General features: G+C 49.7%; 1 protein-coding gene across 1 annotated transcript in view; it reads right to left on the bottom strand.

Annotated features, from left to right (window-relative positions):
* Window positions 1-18,077, bottom strand: part of LOC104077114 (hydrocephalus-inducing protein homolog) — a gene marked incomplete at both ends in the record, with an annotated part of 100,529 nt that overhangs the window by 23,745 nt on the left and 58,707 nt on the right. Inside the window, 6 exons of the mRNA XM_009578232.1 lie at window positions 1,505-1,743; window positions 10,797-10,949; window positions 14,323-14,487; window positions 14,958-15,093; window positions 16,340-16,440; window positions 17,279-17,514. Coding sequence (XP_009576527.1) covers window positions 1,505-1,743; window positions 10,797-10,949; window positions 14,323-14,487; window positions 14,958-15,093; window positions 16,340-16,440; window positions 17,279-17,514 — 1,030 coding nt within the window. The remainder of the gene's footprint in view (window positions 1-1,504; window positions 1,744-10,796; window positions 10,950-14,322; window positions 14,488-14,957; window positions 15,094-16,339; window positions 16,441-17,278; window positions 17,515-18,077) is intronic.

Here is an 18,077-nt window from a genome sequence, read left to right as displayed (position 1 = left end):
TCAGGAAATGAATTGTTCCTGGAAGAGTTATTGTCTTTTTGAAAGGTACAGAACATGCGGCTTACAAAATGCATGTGTGCTGTAAGCAGCTAACTACAGAAGTGACAGTATAGAACAAACTAGTCCTTGAAACAGACTGCTAAAAAATGACGTACACAAGTTTAGTACGAAATGGTTTATGTTGCGGACAGCAACAGCCGAAACCTTGGAGCAGCTCTGGGCAGATGCAGAATTTGTGGCTCTGGGAAAGCCCAACTCATCTGAGATGTCCCCTGGGTCCCACCTCAGCTCACCCGGCAGCAGCTCTGCAGCCGACAGCAATGGCCACAACTCCAAACAGCCTGCAGGCGAGGACGTGAAGGGGGGCAGAGGACGATGACATGAACCACGCTGATGTTGTCCCCTGCGCTGTGTAGCTGACTTGTGGCTGCACAGAGCACAGGAAACACTGGACAAGCACCAACCTCCCTACCATGTCCCTGCTTAGGTGGATGGCTTGTGGGTGCATATTTAAACCCCCAAAATCTATCCTAAATGCTTAAGGTAGGATTAATCTGCTCTTTCTACTCCAAAATTTAGGTATCGGAGGACTGTGGACCCTCTTTGCAGCCAGGGAAAGGAACAGGCACCTCGAGAAGACTATTCTTCTCGTCCCAAGAGGTCTCCAATGCAAGGCAAACAGCACTTTGAAAAGGCTTATTTTTCTCCCATTTTTAAGAACATGCCTGGTTTGAGACACCCGCATTAGGATCAGTTAATCCCCTCCTCTGAGCTAAGCTCTTTCAATTAACACTCTCAATTCATCCTGCCCAACCTCAAGCAGACTTCTCCTCCTCTCCCTTCCAGAGCTGTTCCCACAGCCACCCTAGCTTGCCCGTGCCTCGGGATGCTGCTGCGGCATTGACGGAGGAGACGGCGAGGAAAGCGGGCAGGAGAAACGAGGAAAGAGTGAGTACATCTCATAAAGAGCAGCCCGGCAGGGAAAACGGGGAAGACAAGTGAACTGAGGAACGAGACAGGGCAAAGAAATTCTGCTGCTCCTCCAGGACTCCAGGGCAGAGGGGAAATAAAACAGCACCATTAATTTTGTCGAGGAGTTGCTAACAAGCTACCGCCAAGGTTTTCCGCTGTTGCGAGATGATACTCCATAGTGAGGGGAAAAGCAAGCAATGTTATTGCAGAGGGAAATAGTTCATACTTGTAATGCAGCGTTTTGCAGCCTGCTGTTTTCCTCCATATCTTTATTTGATGAAGTGAGGAAATAACTGTATTGTAACTAAGGGCAATTCAGTGACAATTAAGCAACTGGTTTCCATTTTGGTGGCTTTTGAGGGTATCTAACGACTTTCAAATGGCCATAAAATGTTTCTAAAGGAATTCCTGTGGCTTCAGTGCAACAGAGCCAGGACCTTGAGCACTGAAGGAGAACTAGCCTGAAGGACTACAGCAGAACTCCTCCTTGCTGAGCCCACGGGAAAAGTGGGAGCTGAGAGATACCCCCTACCTGAAGTGGGGTCCCAAGTTGAGCTCCGGAGCAAAGGGTTTGTCAGTGACGATCGTGGTGCCGACGCCGACAGCCCGGACAGGGATGACGGAGGTATGGCTGTTCTCTATGAACAGGTTCACCTCGTCCTTGAATTTCTCAGTGTCGTCCAAGTTTGCTATGACAGTCACAGACACCTCGGTCTCAGGCGGGATCACTCCTTTACTGGGTTCAATCCTCCAGCGCGAGCATTTGTCAGCCTGTAAGACAAAGCAAACAGTAACTTAGGATGGAAACCACAGACCGTGGTCTCTTGTGGGGTGCAGGAAAAGGAAGGACTAAAGACATGAGGGTAAAAAACATAGAGGCTTAATTTTCCTAAATCTAAGCTACAGTGTCTGGAATCATAGAATCATTAAGGTTGGAAAAGACCTCTAAGATCATCAAGTCCAACCGTCAACCCAACCCCACCATGCCCACTAAACCATGTCCCTAAGCGCCTCATCTACACGTCTTTTAAATACCTCCAGGGATGGGGACTCCACCACTTCCCTGGGCAGCCTGTTCCAAGGCCTGACCACTCTTTCAGTGAAGAAATTTTTCCTAATGTCCAGTCTAAACCTCCCCTGGTGCAGCGTGAGGCCATTTCCTCTCGTCCTGTCGCTGGTTACTTGGGAGAAGAGCCCGACCCCCACCTCGCTACAACCTCCTTTCAGGGAGTTGTAGAGCGCGATGAGGTCTCCCCTCAGCCTCCTCTTCTCCAGGCTAAACAGCCCCAGTTCCCTCAGCCGCTCCTCATCAGACTTGTGCTCCAGGCCCTTCACCAGCGTCGTTGCCCTTCTCTGGACACGCTCCAGCCCCTCAATGTCCTTCTTGGAGTGAGGGGCCCAAAACTGAACACAGGATTCGAGGTGCGGCCTCACCAGGGCCGAGTTACAGGGGCACGATCACCTCCCTACTCCTGCTGGCCACACTAGTTCTGATACAGGCCAGGATGCCGTTGGCCTCCTTGGCCACCTGGGCACACTGCCGGCTCATGTTCAGCCGGCTGTCAGCAACAGCAACTACGCAGGAGCTTATACAACCTGTATTTTACCCTCCTTCAACAGACCCACTTCATTAACCCAGTTCTGCCCAACCCAAGGGATGTTCATCCTTAGGAGAAGGCTATTCCCCCTCCACTCTCTCTTTTGGAGTGCGCACCAAGGGAAGCTACTTTTTCTCTCCTGGCTTCCCGACAACGGTGGCCAGGTTTGCATGAAGGCTCAAGGCCAGAGGAAGCCAGGACTGCTCAAATCCCACCGCGGCAGCCAAATGGCTTGGGGATACTGCTGGGAGCCTGAAGAACAACGCTGCAAAACCAATTGATCAAAACCCCAACACCAAAGTCGTCTTTCTCAAGTGTAGGGCAGTGCTCCTCAACAGCCCCTGAAGGACTGAAGCGTTCGGTTCCCACTGATCATCAGCTGCAGCAAGGTGCCCCACTGTCCTCGGCTTTGGAAAGTTCAGCTATAAATGTTTACAGCAGGGCAGTAAGGAAATAAATAGAAAGAAAACTGCAAGACGTCTTCCCTGTGGGCACGGCCCGGGCTTCCCAAGCACTCTCCTCCTCTGGTTTCTCATGGACCTCCCTCTACGGATGGGGCAATAAGGGTGCTGGACCCTCGGTCCATCTAAAACCACATTCACAGGGAGCAACCTTGCGGCAGACAAAGAGAAATGCACGCAGTGCTCCCTGGCCAGCACAAAGTGCACGGCGATGTAGATGTACGGCTTCGAAGCGTCCATCACGGTGGTGGTGGTACCTGCACCCCACAGTTCAGTGCTGTGTTTGGGACAGCAGGCACTACTCACCCAGAACACTGCAATATTGTAAGAGAAGAGGTTTTTTCCTTTTTTTAATAGAAAGCAACGATGTGCTTGGAGGCCTGACAGGATACAAGCAAGTGCCTGATCCAGGTGAAGTTCTTCGTCAGGCTGGCAGCACTGAGCTCTAACAGGACACCAGCCAGCCCAGGGGAGAAGAGCATCAGAAAACCAAGCAGCACTTCAAAGTCATGGAAAGCATTTTACCCCCCAAAACAACCTCTGCTAACGAGGGTGAGACTAGCTGGAGGCCAGGGAAGCAATAACTTGCTGAGCATTCAGGGTCCCAGCGGCGTGTGCAGGTGCCCCAGCTACGATAACTCCTTAGGCTGACTGCGCCCTGCGTGGAGAGCGGGTCAGGGCTGCACGCCTGCATCCCGGGATGGAGCACGCCAAAGGCAACAAAACTATTCCAGGCGCTGGCAAAATTAATAAACTCAGTTCCATTTCATTTGTCCTCTAGAGCTGCACGAGAAAGTCTTAAAAAAAGCAAGATGAGACCGGGATGGAGGAAGGTAGTCGGCACAGGGTAAACACAGGGGCTCTGCTTCTCCATGAGGACCAGGCTAGGCTCTTTTCCTCTCTTACACCTTCCGCATTCATTACTACCTGCAACCTACTCTCCACTCCTCTGGTTTGGGACCTTATACTCTGTTAGGGAATATTCTTATATTCCCTTTGAGGTCTGGCTAATTATTGCTTTGTTTTCTGCACCCCTGACACTCCTTGCTTGCGGAGGAGCTGCAGTGCTTGAAAACCAGGCTGAACTCAGGGCATCCAGCTAGACTGGAAGATGGCAAACAAAGGAAAAACTGTCAGCAGAGCTCTACCTGCTTACCCAGAGAGACTGCAGTCATTGAAACTCCTGAAACCATCAAAAAATCAGCACCAAATTCACTTTCCTCTCAAAGGCCAGTGATGCACGCAACCCCAGGCAGATAGACAAGAGAAGACTGACCTCACTCACCACATAGGATCCCCCCCCACCCTCTTCTGCTGTCCCTGCATCCCGTGCGTAGCTGATCACCAGCCTCAGAGGCACCCACTGGGCTGCCATCAGCCAAGGGCTACCCGACGTGTTCGTACCGAGCCGGCGGGTGCGAGGTTTTCATTCACATTAATGTACAACTTTTCCTCTGATTCGTGCTGACGCAGGGTAGCTCGCTTGAAAAGGAGACCTGATAGCTCTGCTCCAGAGGTGAAGCTGCAAGTCTGCTATCTGACAAAGCTCATTTATCAAAGGCTGGCAACAAACCAGGCGGGAAATTGTACCCAAGAAAACACGACTGAGGAAAAATGATAGGTTGTCTTGATGGAGCCAGACTTTGAATTTCCCAGGGTGACCCAGCACAGACCCGCCATGCCCTGCCAGGCCAACAGCCCACTCCGGAGGAGCGCCATTTGCATCGCGTCCTCGTTCCTTCAGTTAGCATTTGGTGTGGGTCCAAGGGGCAGCACTGAACGGGAGACCTGCCAGGACCAAAAGGCTCCGCCGGGCCAGACTCACTCAGGTTTCTAGGTCAGCTTCCGCCTACACCCCATCCAGGCCGTGTCCCGGAGACGAGAAATCTCTTGGAGCCATGCTAAAAAACTCCAGCACTTTAGAGACCAAGATCTAACTTCTGATAACATCCCTGCTACTTGCTTATCCCTGAACGCTCTGAAAAATGATGCAATAGCTGTCTGCGCTGGATAGACAAAGACGGTGGCTATTTTTGTCCCTGTAGGAGCTTGCACTATTGGACATCAGCGTCCCTGAGTGCTAGGCAAGGGTAGGGATCAATCACTTAATCGAGAAGTTCAATGCTGAGCTCATTAGCTTCTCCCAGGACAGATTTCCATTGTGAATAAGAGCTGCCAAAATTTGGTTATAAGGGACACCAGCGTGCGTCTGAGAGCTGGATGGGTGGCTGCCCTGAGGGGCGACTGAGGAGCCACCACGCTCAGTTCTCTTGAAGCTACTTAAAGCTAGCTAATTAAAGCGGTCTGGTCATTCTGGCCTTGCACAAGTGAAAGAGGAAGCAGAACTCAATATTAAAAATGCAGCTCTACTTTACCAAGCCGTGGCTCCAGTGAGAGAGCACTCACACCTTGTCAGGCTGACCCATCGCTCCTCACCGAGGTTGCACGTGAAGGGGAAATAAAACCCCATCCTCCATCAGTTGTGCACAGAGCCTTGTCCCAGGTGTTTTTAGCAGTCCCGAGGTGGGAGACCCTGTGTTCTTCATTTCAAAGCTACTCTTTATCCGCACAAACTGCCAGTGGCAGAAAACAGCTCAAAAGCACCCGCGCCCCGGAGGAGGTGGAGATCAGAGCGTGAGGCTGGCTAGATGCTCCCACCAACAACCAGCCTCCTCCTGCCACCTCAGCACCAGCATCTCCTCGGCAAAAGTGTGGGGACCGCCTTGGTTCAGCCTCTGCCCCAGAGCATCATCAAGGGGATGTTTTATGAAATGAAGAGGCACAGCCTCTAAAGCCAGTAAAAAAAAAAAAAAAATTAACATGTGCCACTGACAATGGAGCCTAATTTGTCACACTTGGTTCAGCTAATAGCAGACTGCTGAGTGAGCTAACGAAGCTTGTCTTCATCTGCGTCCCCTGTCCACAGCTCACCCCTCCAGCTCCCATCTGCCCTCCCCGCTGGGCTGGGGACACCAGTGCCACCGCTCTGCGCATGGGGGTTCACCAGCCAGGGCATGGGCACGGCTCGGCCGGCTGCGGCCATGCACAACATTTAATAACCAAACTCCTCCGGCTTTTCCTTTGGGAAAAGCACTCCACTGAGTCACTCTTGCTTGGAGGAACATGATTGCCTTGAAGACTTCTACCCTTCTTTAATTCAGTTGGGCAATGGGTGCAGTACAAGACGACGAGCTTAGTTTCCCTAGACGAGCAGAATAACATTTTTTTCAATTACTAAAATACAGCAATTTTGAAAGGGCATGAACTCATATAAGATACCTGACTTGATAAAAAAAAACCCTCAAACTGTTCCCTGGGGCCAGGTTCCAGGCACCTTTTCCAAGGTCTCCTCCAAACCTCTGCTCCTCTTTTTAAGGGCCACATGCCCTGGACCTAAGGCTGTGCGACACTGGGAGGGACACAGCCTTCCACCTTCCTCAGGTTTTCATCCAACTGGTCACCAGCACAAGACTGGACGCTCCTGGCCCTGACTCCTGTTCATGACTTTCCAGGCATGGTCCAGCTCTGACAAGACCAAACTGGGTGGAAGTCAGCAAACTGGTACTGCTGTATTAGCAAAACACAGCCTTTAAAAACCAAACCAATAGTTTAAGTCTAAAGGTGAGCTTTCAGAGCACCATGAAGCTCTGGTGGAACAGCTCTGGAAAGAGTTAAGCCTATGCACCTTATCTTCAAAAGCTCTGCTCACCTTGGAAGAGACCACATATTCCGGGCCAATGCTGCCCATACCCTGGAAAGTTAATTTAACACTCATTTCTAAATAGCATTGCAGATATCATTTGAAGGGCATGGCACTGTCTGCCTGGGTCTCGCTACGAGCAAACACTGACGGGCTGGCTAATTATTCCGATGCTTGGGGGAGGCGGGGGGGAGGGGGGGGCAGGAATTTACAGTAGATTTAAAACCCACCCTCCTGCCAGTTCAAGTCTGCTCTGACTTCAGTGAGAGCAGCTGGAGAGAGCTACGAACAATGCCAACATTTCAAAGCCTTCCCTCCCCGCAGCCTGCACAATTTGCTCAGATAACAACAAAATCGCCGATCAGCCAGAAGAAGAAACAGAATCGCTAAAGCAGCATCCCTTTATCGGCACTGGTTTTACGTTTATCTCCATGTTTTGCTGTCTCTCCATATGGCTGTTTCTTTAATAAAGGGAATGTCGTCAAAAGCTTGAGATAATAAGCAATGAAATTAAGCAATGAAACAAATCCTGCACTAATGAGGAGAGACGCAAGTATGTGAATGGGAACTGTGCATCCTCTCCTTGCTTACACCAAGTTTGACCAAGAGCCTTTATACACTGCCTGAAAAATCAGTTGATTTTCTCCAGTGAATCCCAGTGAGAAGATTAAAAAAAAAAAAGCTGTAACTGTTTAAATAAATAAAACCTTGTCTCTTCTGCAATGCCGGCTCCAGTTGAATCCGATGGCAGCTCATCCCCGGGAACGGGGAAGGGGATCTGCTCGCCGGGCACTCTCCTGAGGACCACAACCCGTCTGGCTGTACGGCCGCTGCTGGAAAGCAGGCGGCAGCGAGCTCCGTCAGGAGCACAGGGCTCTGGATTAGGGAGGTCAAGGATCAGGTCAAAGGACACAGGACCCCAAATTAGGAACCAGAGCACCATCCCTAGAAGAAGTAGTCCCAAGAAAGGTTTTCTCTCTCTCCTCCCTCATTCCAAGGCACCGGGAAACCACCGTTTGCCTCCCTGCGGTAGCACGTAACAGACCCAGCACGGTGGTTATGCAGGCAGAAGAAAGCTGCCACTGGTTAACAAAAATTACACCCTAGGCCTGTCTTTTCTTTCCTGATCACACAGGCGTGATATGCAGCTGCCTTCCGTGATGCCGAGGGACGTCATTCGCAGTAGCCAAGTAAAAGATCCTTGAGAAGACAGAGCGCAAAGAACAAGTAGGGAATGATCAAAGAAAGATGCTTTTTCCTCTCCGCAGGGAGAGCAAACACTTCCATCGATCAATACAACTCTTTTACGCTTGTCAATATGGCAAAAATCAGACGCTTAAGGAAACAGGAAAAGGAGATGACAGCAGCAGCAAGGAGGAGAACAGCCACCTTTTTCAGCAGGTCCCATCAGCCCCCAGCTAAGCTGCAGCAGCTCCTTCATGTTGACCTATTCCTCCAGTCTTTTCCGCCCACGAAAAAGGCAAACCCTCCCCTTGCTGGATCTCGAGGATGCTCTAACAGGGCTGCCTGGCAGCTGGGAAAGCGTGGAAAAGAACATCAGACAGACACAGGATTCACTGGACGAGCATGGGATGACACACCGGTCCCAAGGGAGACAGACCTGCAGATACCTGGCAAGCAGGGATAAGCCACCGGAGCACTAGGGTCGGAAGTCCCCACACTCCTCTTCACACCCACATCTCAACGCACAGCTTTGGAGGGTTTTTTATTTATTTCCTTCTGGTGGCAGAGACGCTCAGTGCTGCTTCCCACAACTCATCCAACGGAGAGGAGAAGAGAAAAGGGGTACAGGGAAGCCTGTGCATGAGGGCTAATCCAGGTAATTCCTTAAGTCACTATCCCAAAGTGAAGTTATCCACAAAAAAGCATCTCAGCTTGCTCAAATAATGCTCTTTTCTCCCACCAAGCTAGAAGAACAGCTGGAGTTGACAGGAACAGCCATTCGCACGTGACGGTTAGGAACACCACCAAGGTGGGAGCGTGGCCATCTGCATTACAGCATTTTCCTCTTCTGTTCCGAACGAGACACCAGCCTTTTACTTGCCCTGTCGCTGCCCCTTAATTTAATCTCGTTCAGTTTGTTGAACTGCCAGTCAGTGTGCTGTAACATTGCTGATCCAATGCTGCTGTGAAAATTTCAATCAATAGCTATTTCTTTCAAGTGGGGACCGTCATCCATAAGCCTAACTGCAAAGAGTCACAATTTCGAAATTAGCCACCAAATGGGAGACAGGGAAATCACGGCTCACTGTCCTGCAGCAATCTCCAAGAAGGAAATCAAAGCAGCAGCTTTGGCATCTTAGAGAACACAAGACTTGTGTTCAGGGGCACAAGTGAATGAAGGATGCCCAAGTCACCCACCACCTAGGCTAAGGGACAGCCGGAGCCAGTTCTGCTCTCAGATGTACACGTGCAGTTCACCCTGACACCCGAATGCACCTCAAATTCTATCTCCAAAATTATCCAGTCCTCTCTTCTTCCCATCAATAAACTGCCAGGCAGCCTAAGGCAGCAGCAAAGGGCAAAACTTCAACGGAGGCAGCGAAACAGCCCAACGTAGGTAGCTGCGGAGGGCAAGGGAGTAGCTCGAGCACATCTCGCCTGCCGCAGTGCTGCTCCCGTCAGACAGGCTCAGCACCACGGTGCTGAGGAGTCTGGAGAGCCCTTGTTGAAACAGCTGATGGAGCAGGTTCCCAGCACCTGCCTCCTTGAACACCTCCATGATATCAGCAGCTATCCCGAGAAGCCGAGATGCTCACCGTGGGGTAACTCAACCCTGTGAAGCCAGCAAGCGGGACTATGGAGCAACAGAGCCCAGCTTTACTGCAGGAAAAGAAACCATCCCTGAACCACCTCAGATTATTGTTCTACTTATCGATTAGCCACAATATTTGCAGAGATTGCAGTGAAGCAGGATAGGATTCATCGCCCAATCCCATAAGTTAGGGCACCGAGGCAATGGAGAGGCAGATACACCCCTGCAAGCCCCTGGGTCCACGGCAAGCTGCGCAGGGGAGCGAGGGAAGGCATTGCACCAGGACGGCAGTACCCGAGCAGAGCTCTGCAGGTCAGTCTGGGGTATAAGCATGCAAACCCCACCATTTATACACCAGTACTACCCATCCGAGGTGGCTTGCTCTCTGCAGAGATGGAAAGCAGATGTTCATTGTGGAGTCAAAGAAAGCTGCCCTGGGAATCCCCCACTTTCAGGTTACATTTACCCTCCTGGGCACAGAAACTGGAGTGAAACAGCTAGAAAAGCGGCAAGAGGGAAATTCAGCCTGGGTTAACCAGCCCCAGCAGTTCAACCCACCTAGCAGAGAGAAGCGCAAACCTCCTCCAAACCCTGTTTTCCTGTCCCGATCCCCCCTCCAGTGGGGAGCACATCCCACCCAGCCGCAGCACCCCAGTCCTTCCCGGCTCCATCATCCCTGCCACACTCTCCTGCTACGCAGCTTGTCGCGCTAGGCAGCCTCCGTGAATTTAATAGCCTTTTTCCGCAGCTAGTCTCCAGAGATGCTCTGCAACACTACGGAGTCCACAGACCCTTACAAGTATATTTTTGTTCAACAATCCAGCTGGTTTGATCCCCAGTAGATGTGAAACTCACCTCACCACGAGCAGTTTGAGGACAGACCTCACACCATCATCTCTAGCGTTAGCAGGAGTTTGAGGCAAAGCAAATGCAGATGTAAAAGGGAAACCGCAGGGAAACCCATGCCTTTTCAGGAGCAAAGGGTTCTCTTGACCTCAGAGCTCCAAAAACATGATTCTCAGAGCTAAATACCTTCCACAAAATAAAGGGAGAACTTGTACAAATGATCCAGACTCATTTCTGCTCAAACATCTATGCAAATTCTCTATTTTACTGAGGGGTCCCCCAGCTAAAACTGCCCCCAGAGCCAGGCTCTTCTTGCTGCATTGTGATGGAATATCTTGCTTTCTCTCTCAGATAGCGATATGGAAATGTTGCATATAAAAATCAAGTCACAGGCTGCTATGGACCAGTCATTTTTGTTGGAAAATAGCCCCACAGATACTTACCATCTCTGCCCAGAAGGATGCAGGGATGACAGCCTGATTGGAGAGGTGGAGAGTTCGGGAAGCATCTTGTAGAACTTGGATAGTGCCAAAATTGATCTTACTCGGATGCACGTAGACAACCGGTCCTTCTCCAATGCTCATTAAATGGATTTTCTGCTCCAGGAAGCAGATAGGAAAGATCCAAAAAAAAAAACCGAACAACAGGGAAAGTTTAAGAAGATTAGACAGCTCTAAGGGTACTCCAAGTCTGGGGGATAATTATGGCTGTTTGAAGTTTTCAGTGTTGTAACACTGATGCAGAAGGCCTGGAGCAAGTGTGGGATCTAGAGAGATCCCATTGGAAAGCCACAAGCTCCTGTTATTGGGGGATAAAGAAACCCAGTTTCCCATGCTTGCTTTTTCACACCTCCTCCAGACTGTTCCCTCTCCTTCCTCTGCCCTGTGCCTGCTCCCACTCCTTTTACTGCTCAATCTCGCCCCAAACCACCCTCCCTGACTCCTGCTGCTGGGGCAGTAACTTCTTTAACATTCCCAAAGCTACACCTGTGAAAACCAGCACAAGTCAGCAGCAAAGCAGGCTCTTAAGAGCAGAGATCGTGTAAGTTAGTTGCCTCTGATTTGTGCTTATGTGTATTCCCGGTATTATATGAATACGACATTAATTATGAATTACATCATTCAAGCAGTATTTTTTTCTTTGGGTCTGAGACCCAAAAGTTTTGTCCTTGCAGAACTGGCACAGACTATTGGAGAAGGAATACGCATCCCTTTGCTAAATCACACTCTCACATCATTAAAAACAATAAGAATTTATCCAGTCTGGCCGGATTTCATTAGTTCTAAACTCCCCAAGTCTTAAACAGAATCCGAACGCATAAAACTCCCAACACTGACAAGCTGCTGTACGATTCACTGGAGGGCACGGAGTATGATTTCACCACAAAAGAAACCAGCCTCCACGATGTAAAACCTTTAATGATGTCTGACCCAAGGAAATGGCATTGACAGCTGTCAGAATCACCCGTCCAACTCAGCCAGAAGGAGCAGCATCCAGAAACGCTCACCCCTTGACATCCCTGACGGCATGCAAGGAAGAGCCAAAAATCATGTACCAGGGCTGGTACCTCAAAAATAAGGAACTGAAGCCATACACGATGATGGATCTTTTATCCCTGCGGGAGAAGGGAGGCATGGAGAGCTGCAGTCTGGGTGATGCTGCCCGAAGCTCGCGGGATAGAGCGGTGCCTCGCCGGCTGGCTTTGCCTCCAGGTGCCAGCGGTGCGGAAGCAGCACAGGCAGGGCAGAACCCTTTGGAGATGGGCAGAATAACATCTGGAGGATGCCCAGGCTAGCTGGTTTCAATCAGAGTGTGTACTAACACGATGTATCCTTGCCAAGGCAAGGGCTTATAAAAAAAAAAAACCCCTTCATCTACAGTCGTCTTAAAAGGGACAAGAAAAACCCTGTTCAACAGCGTTACCGGCAATGTGACACACGGGGAAAGGCAGTAAAAGGAGATGGCAACTCTGCCGTCAGTAATATTGCCACACATACACTGCTGGCTTTGGCAATGGGCATGTAATGTCATATTTGATCATTTAGGAATGAAGAGCATCTGTCCCTGGCAGACAGCCGTGGTTTGAGTGACCGCTTATTCTGACAGCGGCCAGCTGCCAAACGCCCTGCCCATGGCTCTGGAGGCTGCCTTCCCACCGGCAACCCCAGGGCTGGGTTTTCCAGCCCCTTGGTGCAGGAGATCACATACACCAAACTGAAGCTGGCACGCGGGCACTGGCAAACAAAATACCAGGCAACAGACCCGCGGAGGGACCCTACGCAACCTGGGTGAAAGATATTTCACCTAACTCTGTAAAGACTGGGTATCGATTCCAGACGGTATAACCTAAGACAACAAGAGCAAGCTTGTATTTTGCTTTATTGGAATACATTGCAGCGATTCCCCTGAGGTCAGATTCGCATCGTATGATCCATACAGGTAGGATTTGCCACCAGTGCAGGATGTATAACAAGATGGTTAGCTGCCCTGCTAGCCCAGAAAACTCTGGACTAGGGAATGACTGAAACACCACCCAAACAATAGGGTGGTCCTATAGAAAATACAAAGAATGTCATCTGACGGCCAGAAACTCACATCTGTGCTCTCATACAGCCAGCGAGGCTTCTAACAGCGCTCGCTGGGTGCTAGCAGCGACCGAGCATAAACGCTGCATGTTAAAGATCAACTTAATGGGTGTGCACGCTCGCTCAATCTCATGCTAGTCGTTTCTTTAGGGACAGCTAGGATTCTCCAGCTGAAATGCTCACCCTTTGGGCAAAAAATTGACATATTCATCTCCAAATAGAAAAGATTAAGGTAAAGTTTGAAACTATAAATTGTTAGCCCAAGGGTTAAAGCTTTGCAAGAACACTGTAGTTAAACAAGCTAACAGTTAAACAGCTAGGTTATTCTGGAGGGGAGAAACCCTCCTTCTTAAGGAAGCGTGCCTTATATTTATGAGCAACCGTTTTGTCAAACTTCAGACCTCCCTGCAAAGCCTGCGTTGCCTGGCCTGCCTGTTGGCTGGTTTACACGCACATCCGCAAAGGCCTGGGTTGAGACGGTCAGTGGCATCCAGGGGATTTAGCAGCACCATTTCCATTCGTTTTAATGAAAGTTTAAACCCCTCAGACCGCTTTCAAAACGTCAGCCTTCCTTTCTGTTACAGAGAGCTTAAGGTTCCCAGCAACCCTCTGACATCCTCTTTCACGCTCAGAGAGATGACAAGACATTTTAAAACAGCTGCTTCAAAAGTTAATATCTTTTTAAATTAAAGTTTAATTAACTAAATTTGTTGTAGATTTCAGCTAGATGAAGCCAGGACACTACATACAACGTTCTCTTGCCTACATTTTGTGGTCGTTGCTGCTGTTGTGTATGCCAGAATGGAAGCAACGTCTTTAGGAGGCTTTACTCCAGGAATGCTTTGCCTCTTCCATTTCCAAGCTTGGTAGAAAAAAAGTCCCTGTGCTCCAGATGGAAGCGGTGTGGAGACTCGCGTGTCTTTGGCTGGGGCTTTTGGCAAAGAGATTTGATGGATATTTCTCAGACATGATGGGCCTGACTTTCAGAAAAGCTTAGATCCAGCTTTGCACAAAACATCACTTCGGCATGGTTTCTTACATAGCGCTCCTGAACAAAAGCCCTAATGAAGCAGCAGTTGCTGCTCATCTAATAACACAACCCAGTATGAGACCCAGGGACTGTGCTGAGTTTCAGCCTGGGCTCGTTACCCCGTCTCGCATATCGGTAACTAAATGCTGTGTCAGACACTTAGCTTATCACCCAAGAGGATACCATCCTTCCTCTTCTCTAGGCATTAGCTGTTGCTCGCGCCATGAATCCCTTCTTTCCTTGTCCGCACCAGCCATATATTACAAGTTCTTGCTCTCCCAGGAAGAGTCCCTGTACGCTTTTCGCCGCACCAAGATGAGTCGCCCAAAGGCACGCATCTCCCCTAGCACTCACCAGTGGGGATCCGTCACTCCCAAACACCGCGACATGAGCCACAGCGTCCTGCTCTCCCGTCACCTGGACTTCCAGTGTAAATGGGACCTCCACCGAGCTGCGAGGCTGGATGATCCCACACGGCACGGGGCTGGAGTACCACACAGCAGCATCCTCCTGGTGCTCCTATCAGGGACAGAATCAAACCCAACTTCAAAGTGACCTTTGAGGAAACTTTAAACTCCTTGACGTCTACCACAACAACAATTCACACACATTTTTTAAAAATCCCTAGGAGAAAGCAGAAAGGTACAAAACCAGATGCAAGACTAGTATGGGCTTAGCATCCTGAGGGGGTCCAAAAGCTGCTGCATCCCACTTCTGTGCTGGCAGCCTCCTCGCAGCAGCTTTTCATGACCCTCTAAGTTCTCCTGCATGAAAAGACCCCGAAGACTAGAACACAAACTGCTTGCTAAAGAGTTTAAACTGCCTCCTAAAGTTTATATTCAGGTAAGTTCCTATTTAACTGCTTCCTAAAGTTTATATTCAGTTAGGTTCTCAGCAATATAAACCAGCCAGGTCTTATCCAAACCCCTTTTTTTCCTAATAAACCCCTCGATAACATTTGAGGGCATGAGGCAGATGGGATGCCAAACCTGAGGAAGAACCCCATAGCAGCCTGGAAGATCGCTGTCATTCACAAGGGTCAGCATCTGCCAATAAGGGAATTTTAGAAAGCACCGTCCAAACGTCACCATGGGGTTGAGCACTCGCAGCGGAGGAACTACGCATCTAGGCAAAGAGATGACCAAAAGGGAATTAGAGATACTGAGAGAATGTAGAATTTGTTTACTCCTCGAATAGGGTGAAGTGGAGCGTAACACATTTGTCACTGTCAAATAGACATTTAATACCCCTACAGCAATAAATTGCCTTTAACTTCTTTCTATTCACTTTTATTCAACAACCTCTTGCAAAGGAGGGGCAAACTCTGAGTCTCAGCATCGCGGAGGCTTGTCGGTGGGGCCAAGTGCCCAGGCAGAGCACGTGCCTTGTCTGATGGGCACCTTTGCCCCAGGAGGCTTGCAAGGACCCTCCCAATGGCCCCAGCAAGGCGTGAGCTCTGGGGGAGCCTTCCCACCGAGGACCAGCGCTCACCAAGGCTCAGGGAACACAAGACTCCAGCGTCTCGGTAAAAGCGACTCCCTCCTCTCCCACACCGCTGTTGCCCTGCCTGAAAACTCAGCCACTTGTCCCAGCGATGGAGGGCACAAGCCACCACCTGCCTGAGGTGGTGGGTGATCACCCTTTCCTCACTTCTGTAGCTACCTTGGTCCTTCACCCCCACGAGTCCATACACATTCTGTTCCCATTTATTTTACAAAATTGCAGCCCAGGCACTGACTGGACAACTCTGCCTGGGAGAGGGAAACTGCATCCCTCTTGTCGTTAAACTGACACCCACTGCAGCACGACAGGGCTGAATCCGGCTGCAGCAAGAAGAACTTTTGGCTGAAATCTGAGAACGTTAATGCTCAAAAGAACCAGAGGAAAGCAGAGAAACCTGACCTCACCTTCCACATCAAGGACTATTTTTCCCCTCCATAAGATCTTGCCTTTATTTTTCCCCTCACCAGGCCTGCCCCAAGCCCCTTCCCCCTTTGCACGTGCCTTCGTTAACTGAACCAGACACCAGCTTTCAGCAGGCTGCTCGCTGCGTCCCAAACGCATGTTGCATTTTGGTCGCAACCCAGGACAAGTCCACCACTTGCGGGAAGAAGGAGAGGCGGCCCTTTGGAAATTTGTTTACACTTCAAGCACCAAAAACCAGGCCAATAACGAATATAATTACTGTTCCCTTTAGAAAAAGGCTGTCCATTGAGCGCAGGTGCTTCTCAACATGGGCTGCTTTCAAAGCGCTGCTGTTCTGTCTAGCTGGGCAGAACCAGCTCATTAAGCAACGCTTCTCGTTTGGAGCTGGAGCCAGCAAACAGCGTGCTGGTGGTGGATGCATGAGGAGAGAGGATGAGCTTCTCACCTGGCTGTGAGAAGCAGTGCCAACACCTCCTTGCCAACACCATCCACGTCCACCACCAGTGCCAGCTCGTATCTCTTCACAGTGTTGGAACACAGGGTGACCTGGAAGGAGAGAAGAGCATCAAATACTTTGTCACTCCCAAAAGCCATCGTCCATGTGGGGTGTCCTCCGGTTCTCGTTCCGCAGTAAGGAAAGGGAGGATTTTGCCCTAATTCTTCTTCTGGTCCACGTGCAGAGCACAGTCTCTGGGAGTAATAAGAGTCTACTGACAATATCTGCTTTGTTAAATACACCGTGCAGTTATCAGGGCGTATGTAAGCTCAATTAAAGCACAATTAGACTAATGCTCTACTCACCGCTGTATTAAAATTAAGGGACTAATTTTTAATCTCGACTACAATAGCATAAATCCAGAGGAAAATCTGTTGACTTGAACAGAACGAGTTCAGCTTTACAGTGGGAAGCTGAGGGCAAAACCTGGCCCGGCAGATGCTGTGCGGTTCACGGCTGCCAGAGCTTTTTCAGTCCCCATTGGAGATCGCTGCAGTGAATACAGCTCCTTCTGCTCAACAGGAGAGGAGAAATAAGACCGGGAAGAAAAGCAAACTGCTTTATATAATGACATCTCTCTTTTTAACAGCCACCTTCTGTCCTCATCCTTCCTCTGCCCTTTAAATCAAAGAAATCACTCCAAGCAGCTCTCAAAAACACATGAATGGCTTTTGTACTTGACTATACGGTACAAGACCTTCAGCTTATGATTTTGGAAACAAAACGGTGCTCCTTCGGAAATGTCCCAGAGTAACCCAGCCAACGAAAAGCCTAACACTAATGCACATATCTTACAGGCGTTATGCTAGCAGCACTGAAGCCCTCTCATACATCAGTGAAGCTTCAGCTCCACCTGCTGAGGCACGTACGGCCGGGTTCTCCCCATACCTGGATATCCAGGAGGCCCTGGGAGCGGATGGTCCCTCTGCAGGGCTTTACGGTAAATTCGGTTGGCTTGACGTGACCTTGGGCTCCCTTTCTCCAGGATGGGCGAGTGTTGTCCGACATCTGAACAAAACTGGTAACACTGGGCTCTCCCGAGCCGTCCCCAGGAACGCGGAGGTTGAAAGTCATGGGCACCAAAGAGGTGTTGGTGAGGCAACACGACAAGGTGCGAGGAAAGCCTAGGAAAATGACACAAACAGGAATTTATGCACCAATTATCCTGTGATGCTGGGTGTGAATATCCTGTTATGATAACACTGGGCTTGGGGTTTAGCTCTTTTCAATCTGAATTACAGCTAATTGAGAAGCTAAGCAAGGAATTAATCGTCACTTATGTTCCCTTTTATGCTGATCACAGAGACTGCTTCCTTGGTAATACCCGCTCTTAGTGACGCTGAACACCAGAAGTTTTTCTCTCTTCAACTGAGGAGCTCTCTCACATGTCCCAAAACCAACACCAATTATTTCTCACTTATGAGTGTCCATCCAGACGGACCACTTACTCTGAAAATTCAATCCATAAAATCCCATTAACTCCGTGAACGCTCCCACGGTTTTCGATATATAAAAGCAGTGCATTGTCATCAAGGAGAAGCTACAGTAGAAGAAAGGCTGGATGAAGTTGGGCACTATAGCATGATGCAAAGCACTCTAATGCAGTTTCTCTAGGCAGGATCCTTAAGGCATCTCCTGTTTTGGGGCAACCAGACTGAGCAACCAGACTGAGTGACAATTTGCAGCC

The sequence above is a fragment of the Fulmarus glacialis genome, unplaced genomic scaffold, assembly GCF_000690835.1.
Source record: "Fulmarus glacialis isolate BGI_N327 unplaced genomic scaffold, ASM69083v1 scaffold4595, whole genome shotgun sequence".
Classification (NCBI taxonomy): domain Eukaryota; kingdom Metazoa; phylum Chordata; class Aves; order Procellariiformes; family Procellariidae; genus Fulmarus; species Fulmarus glacialis.
Note: the sequence above shows the minus strand (reverse complement) of the source record. Positions and strands in the feature narration are given on the sequence as shown.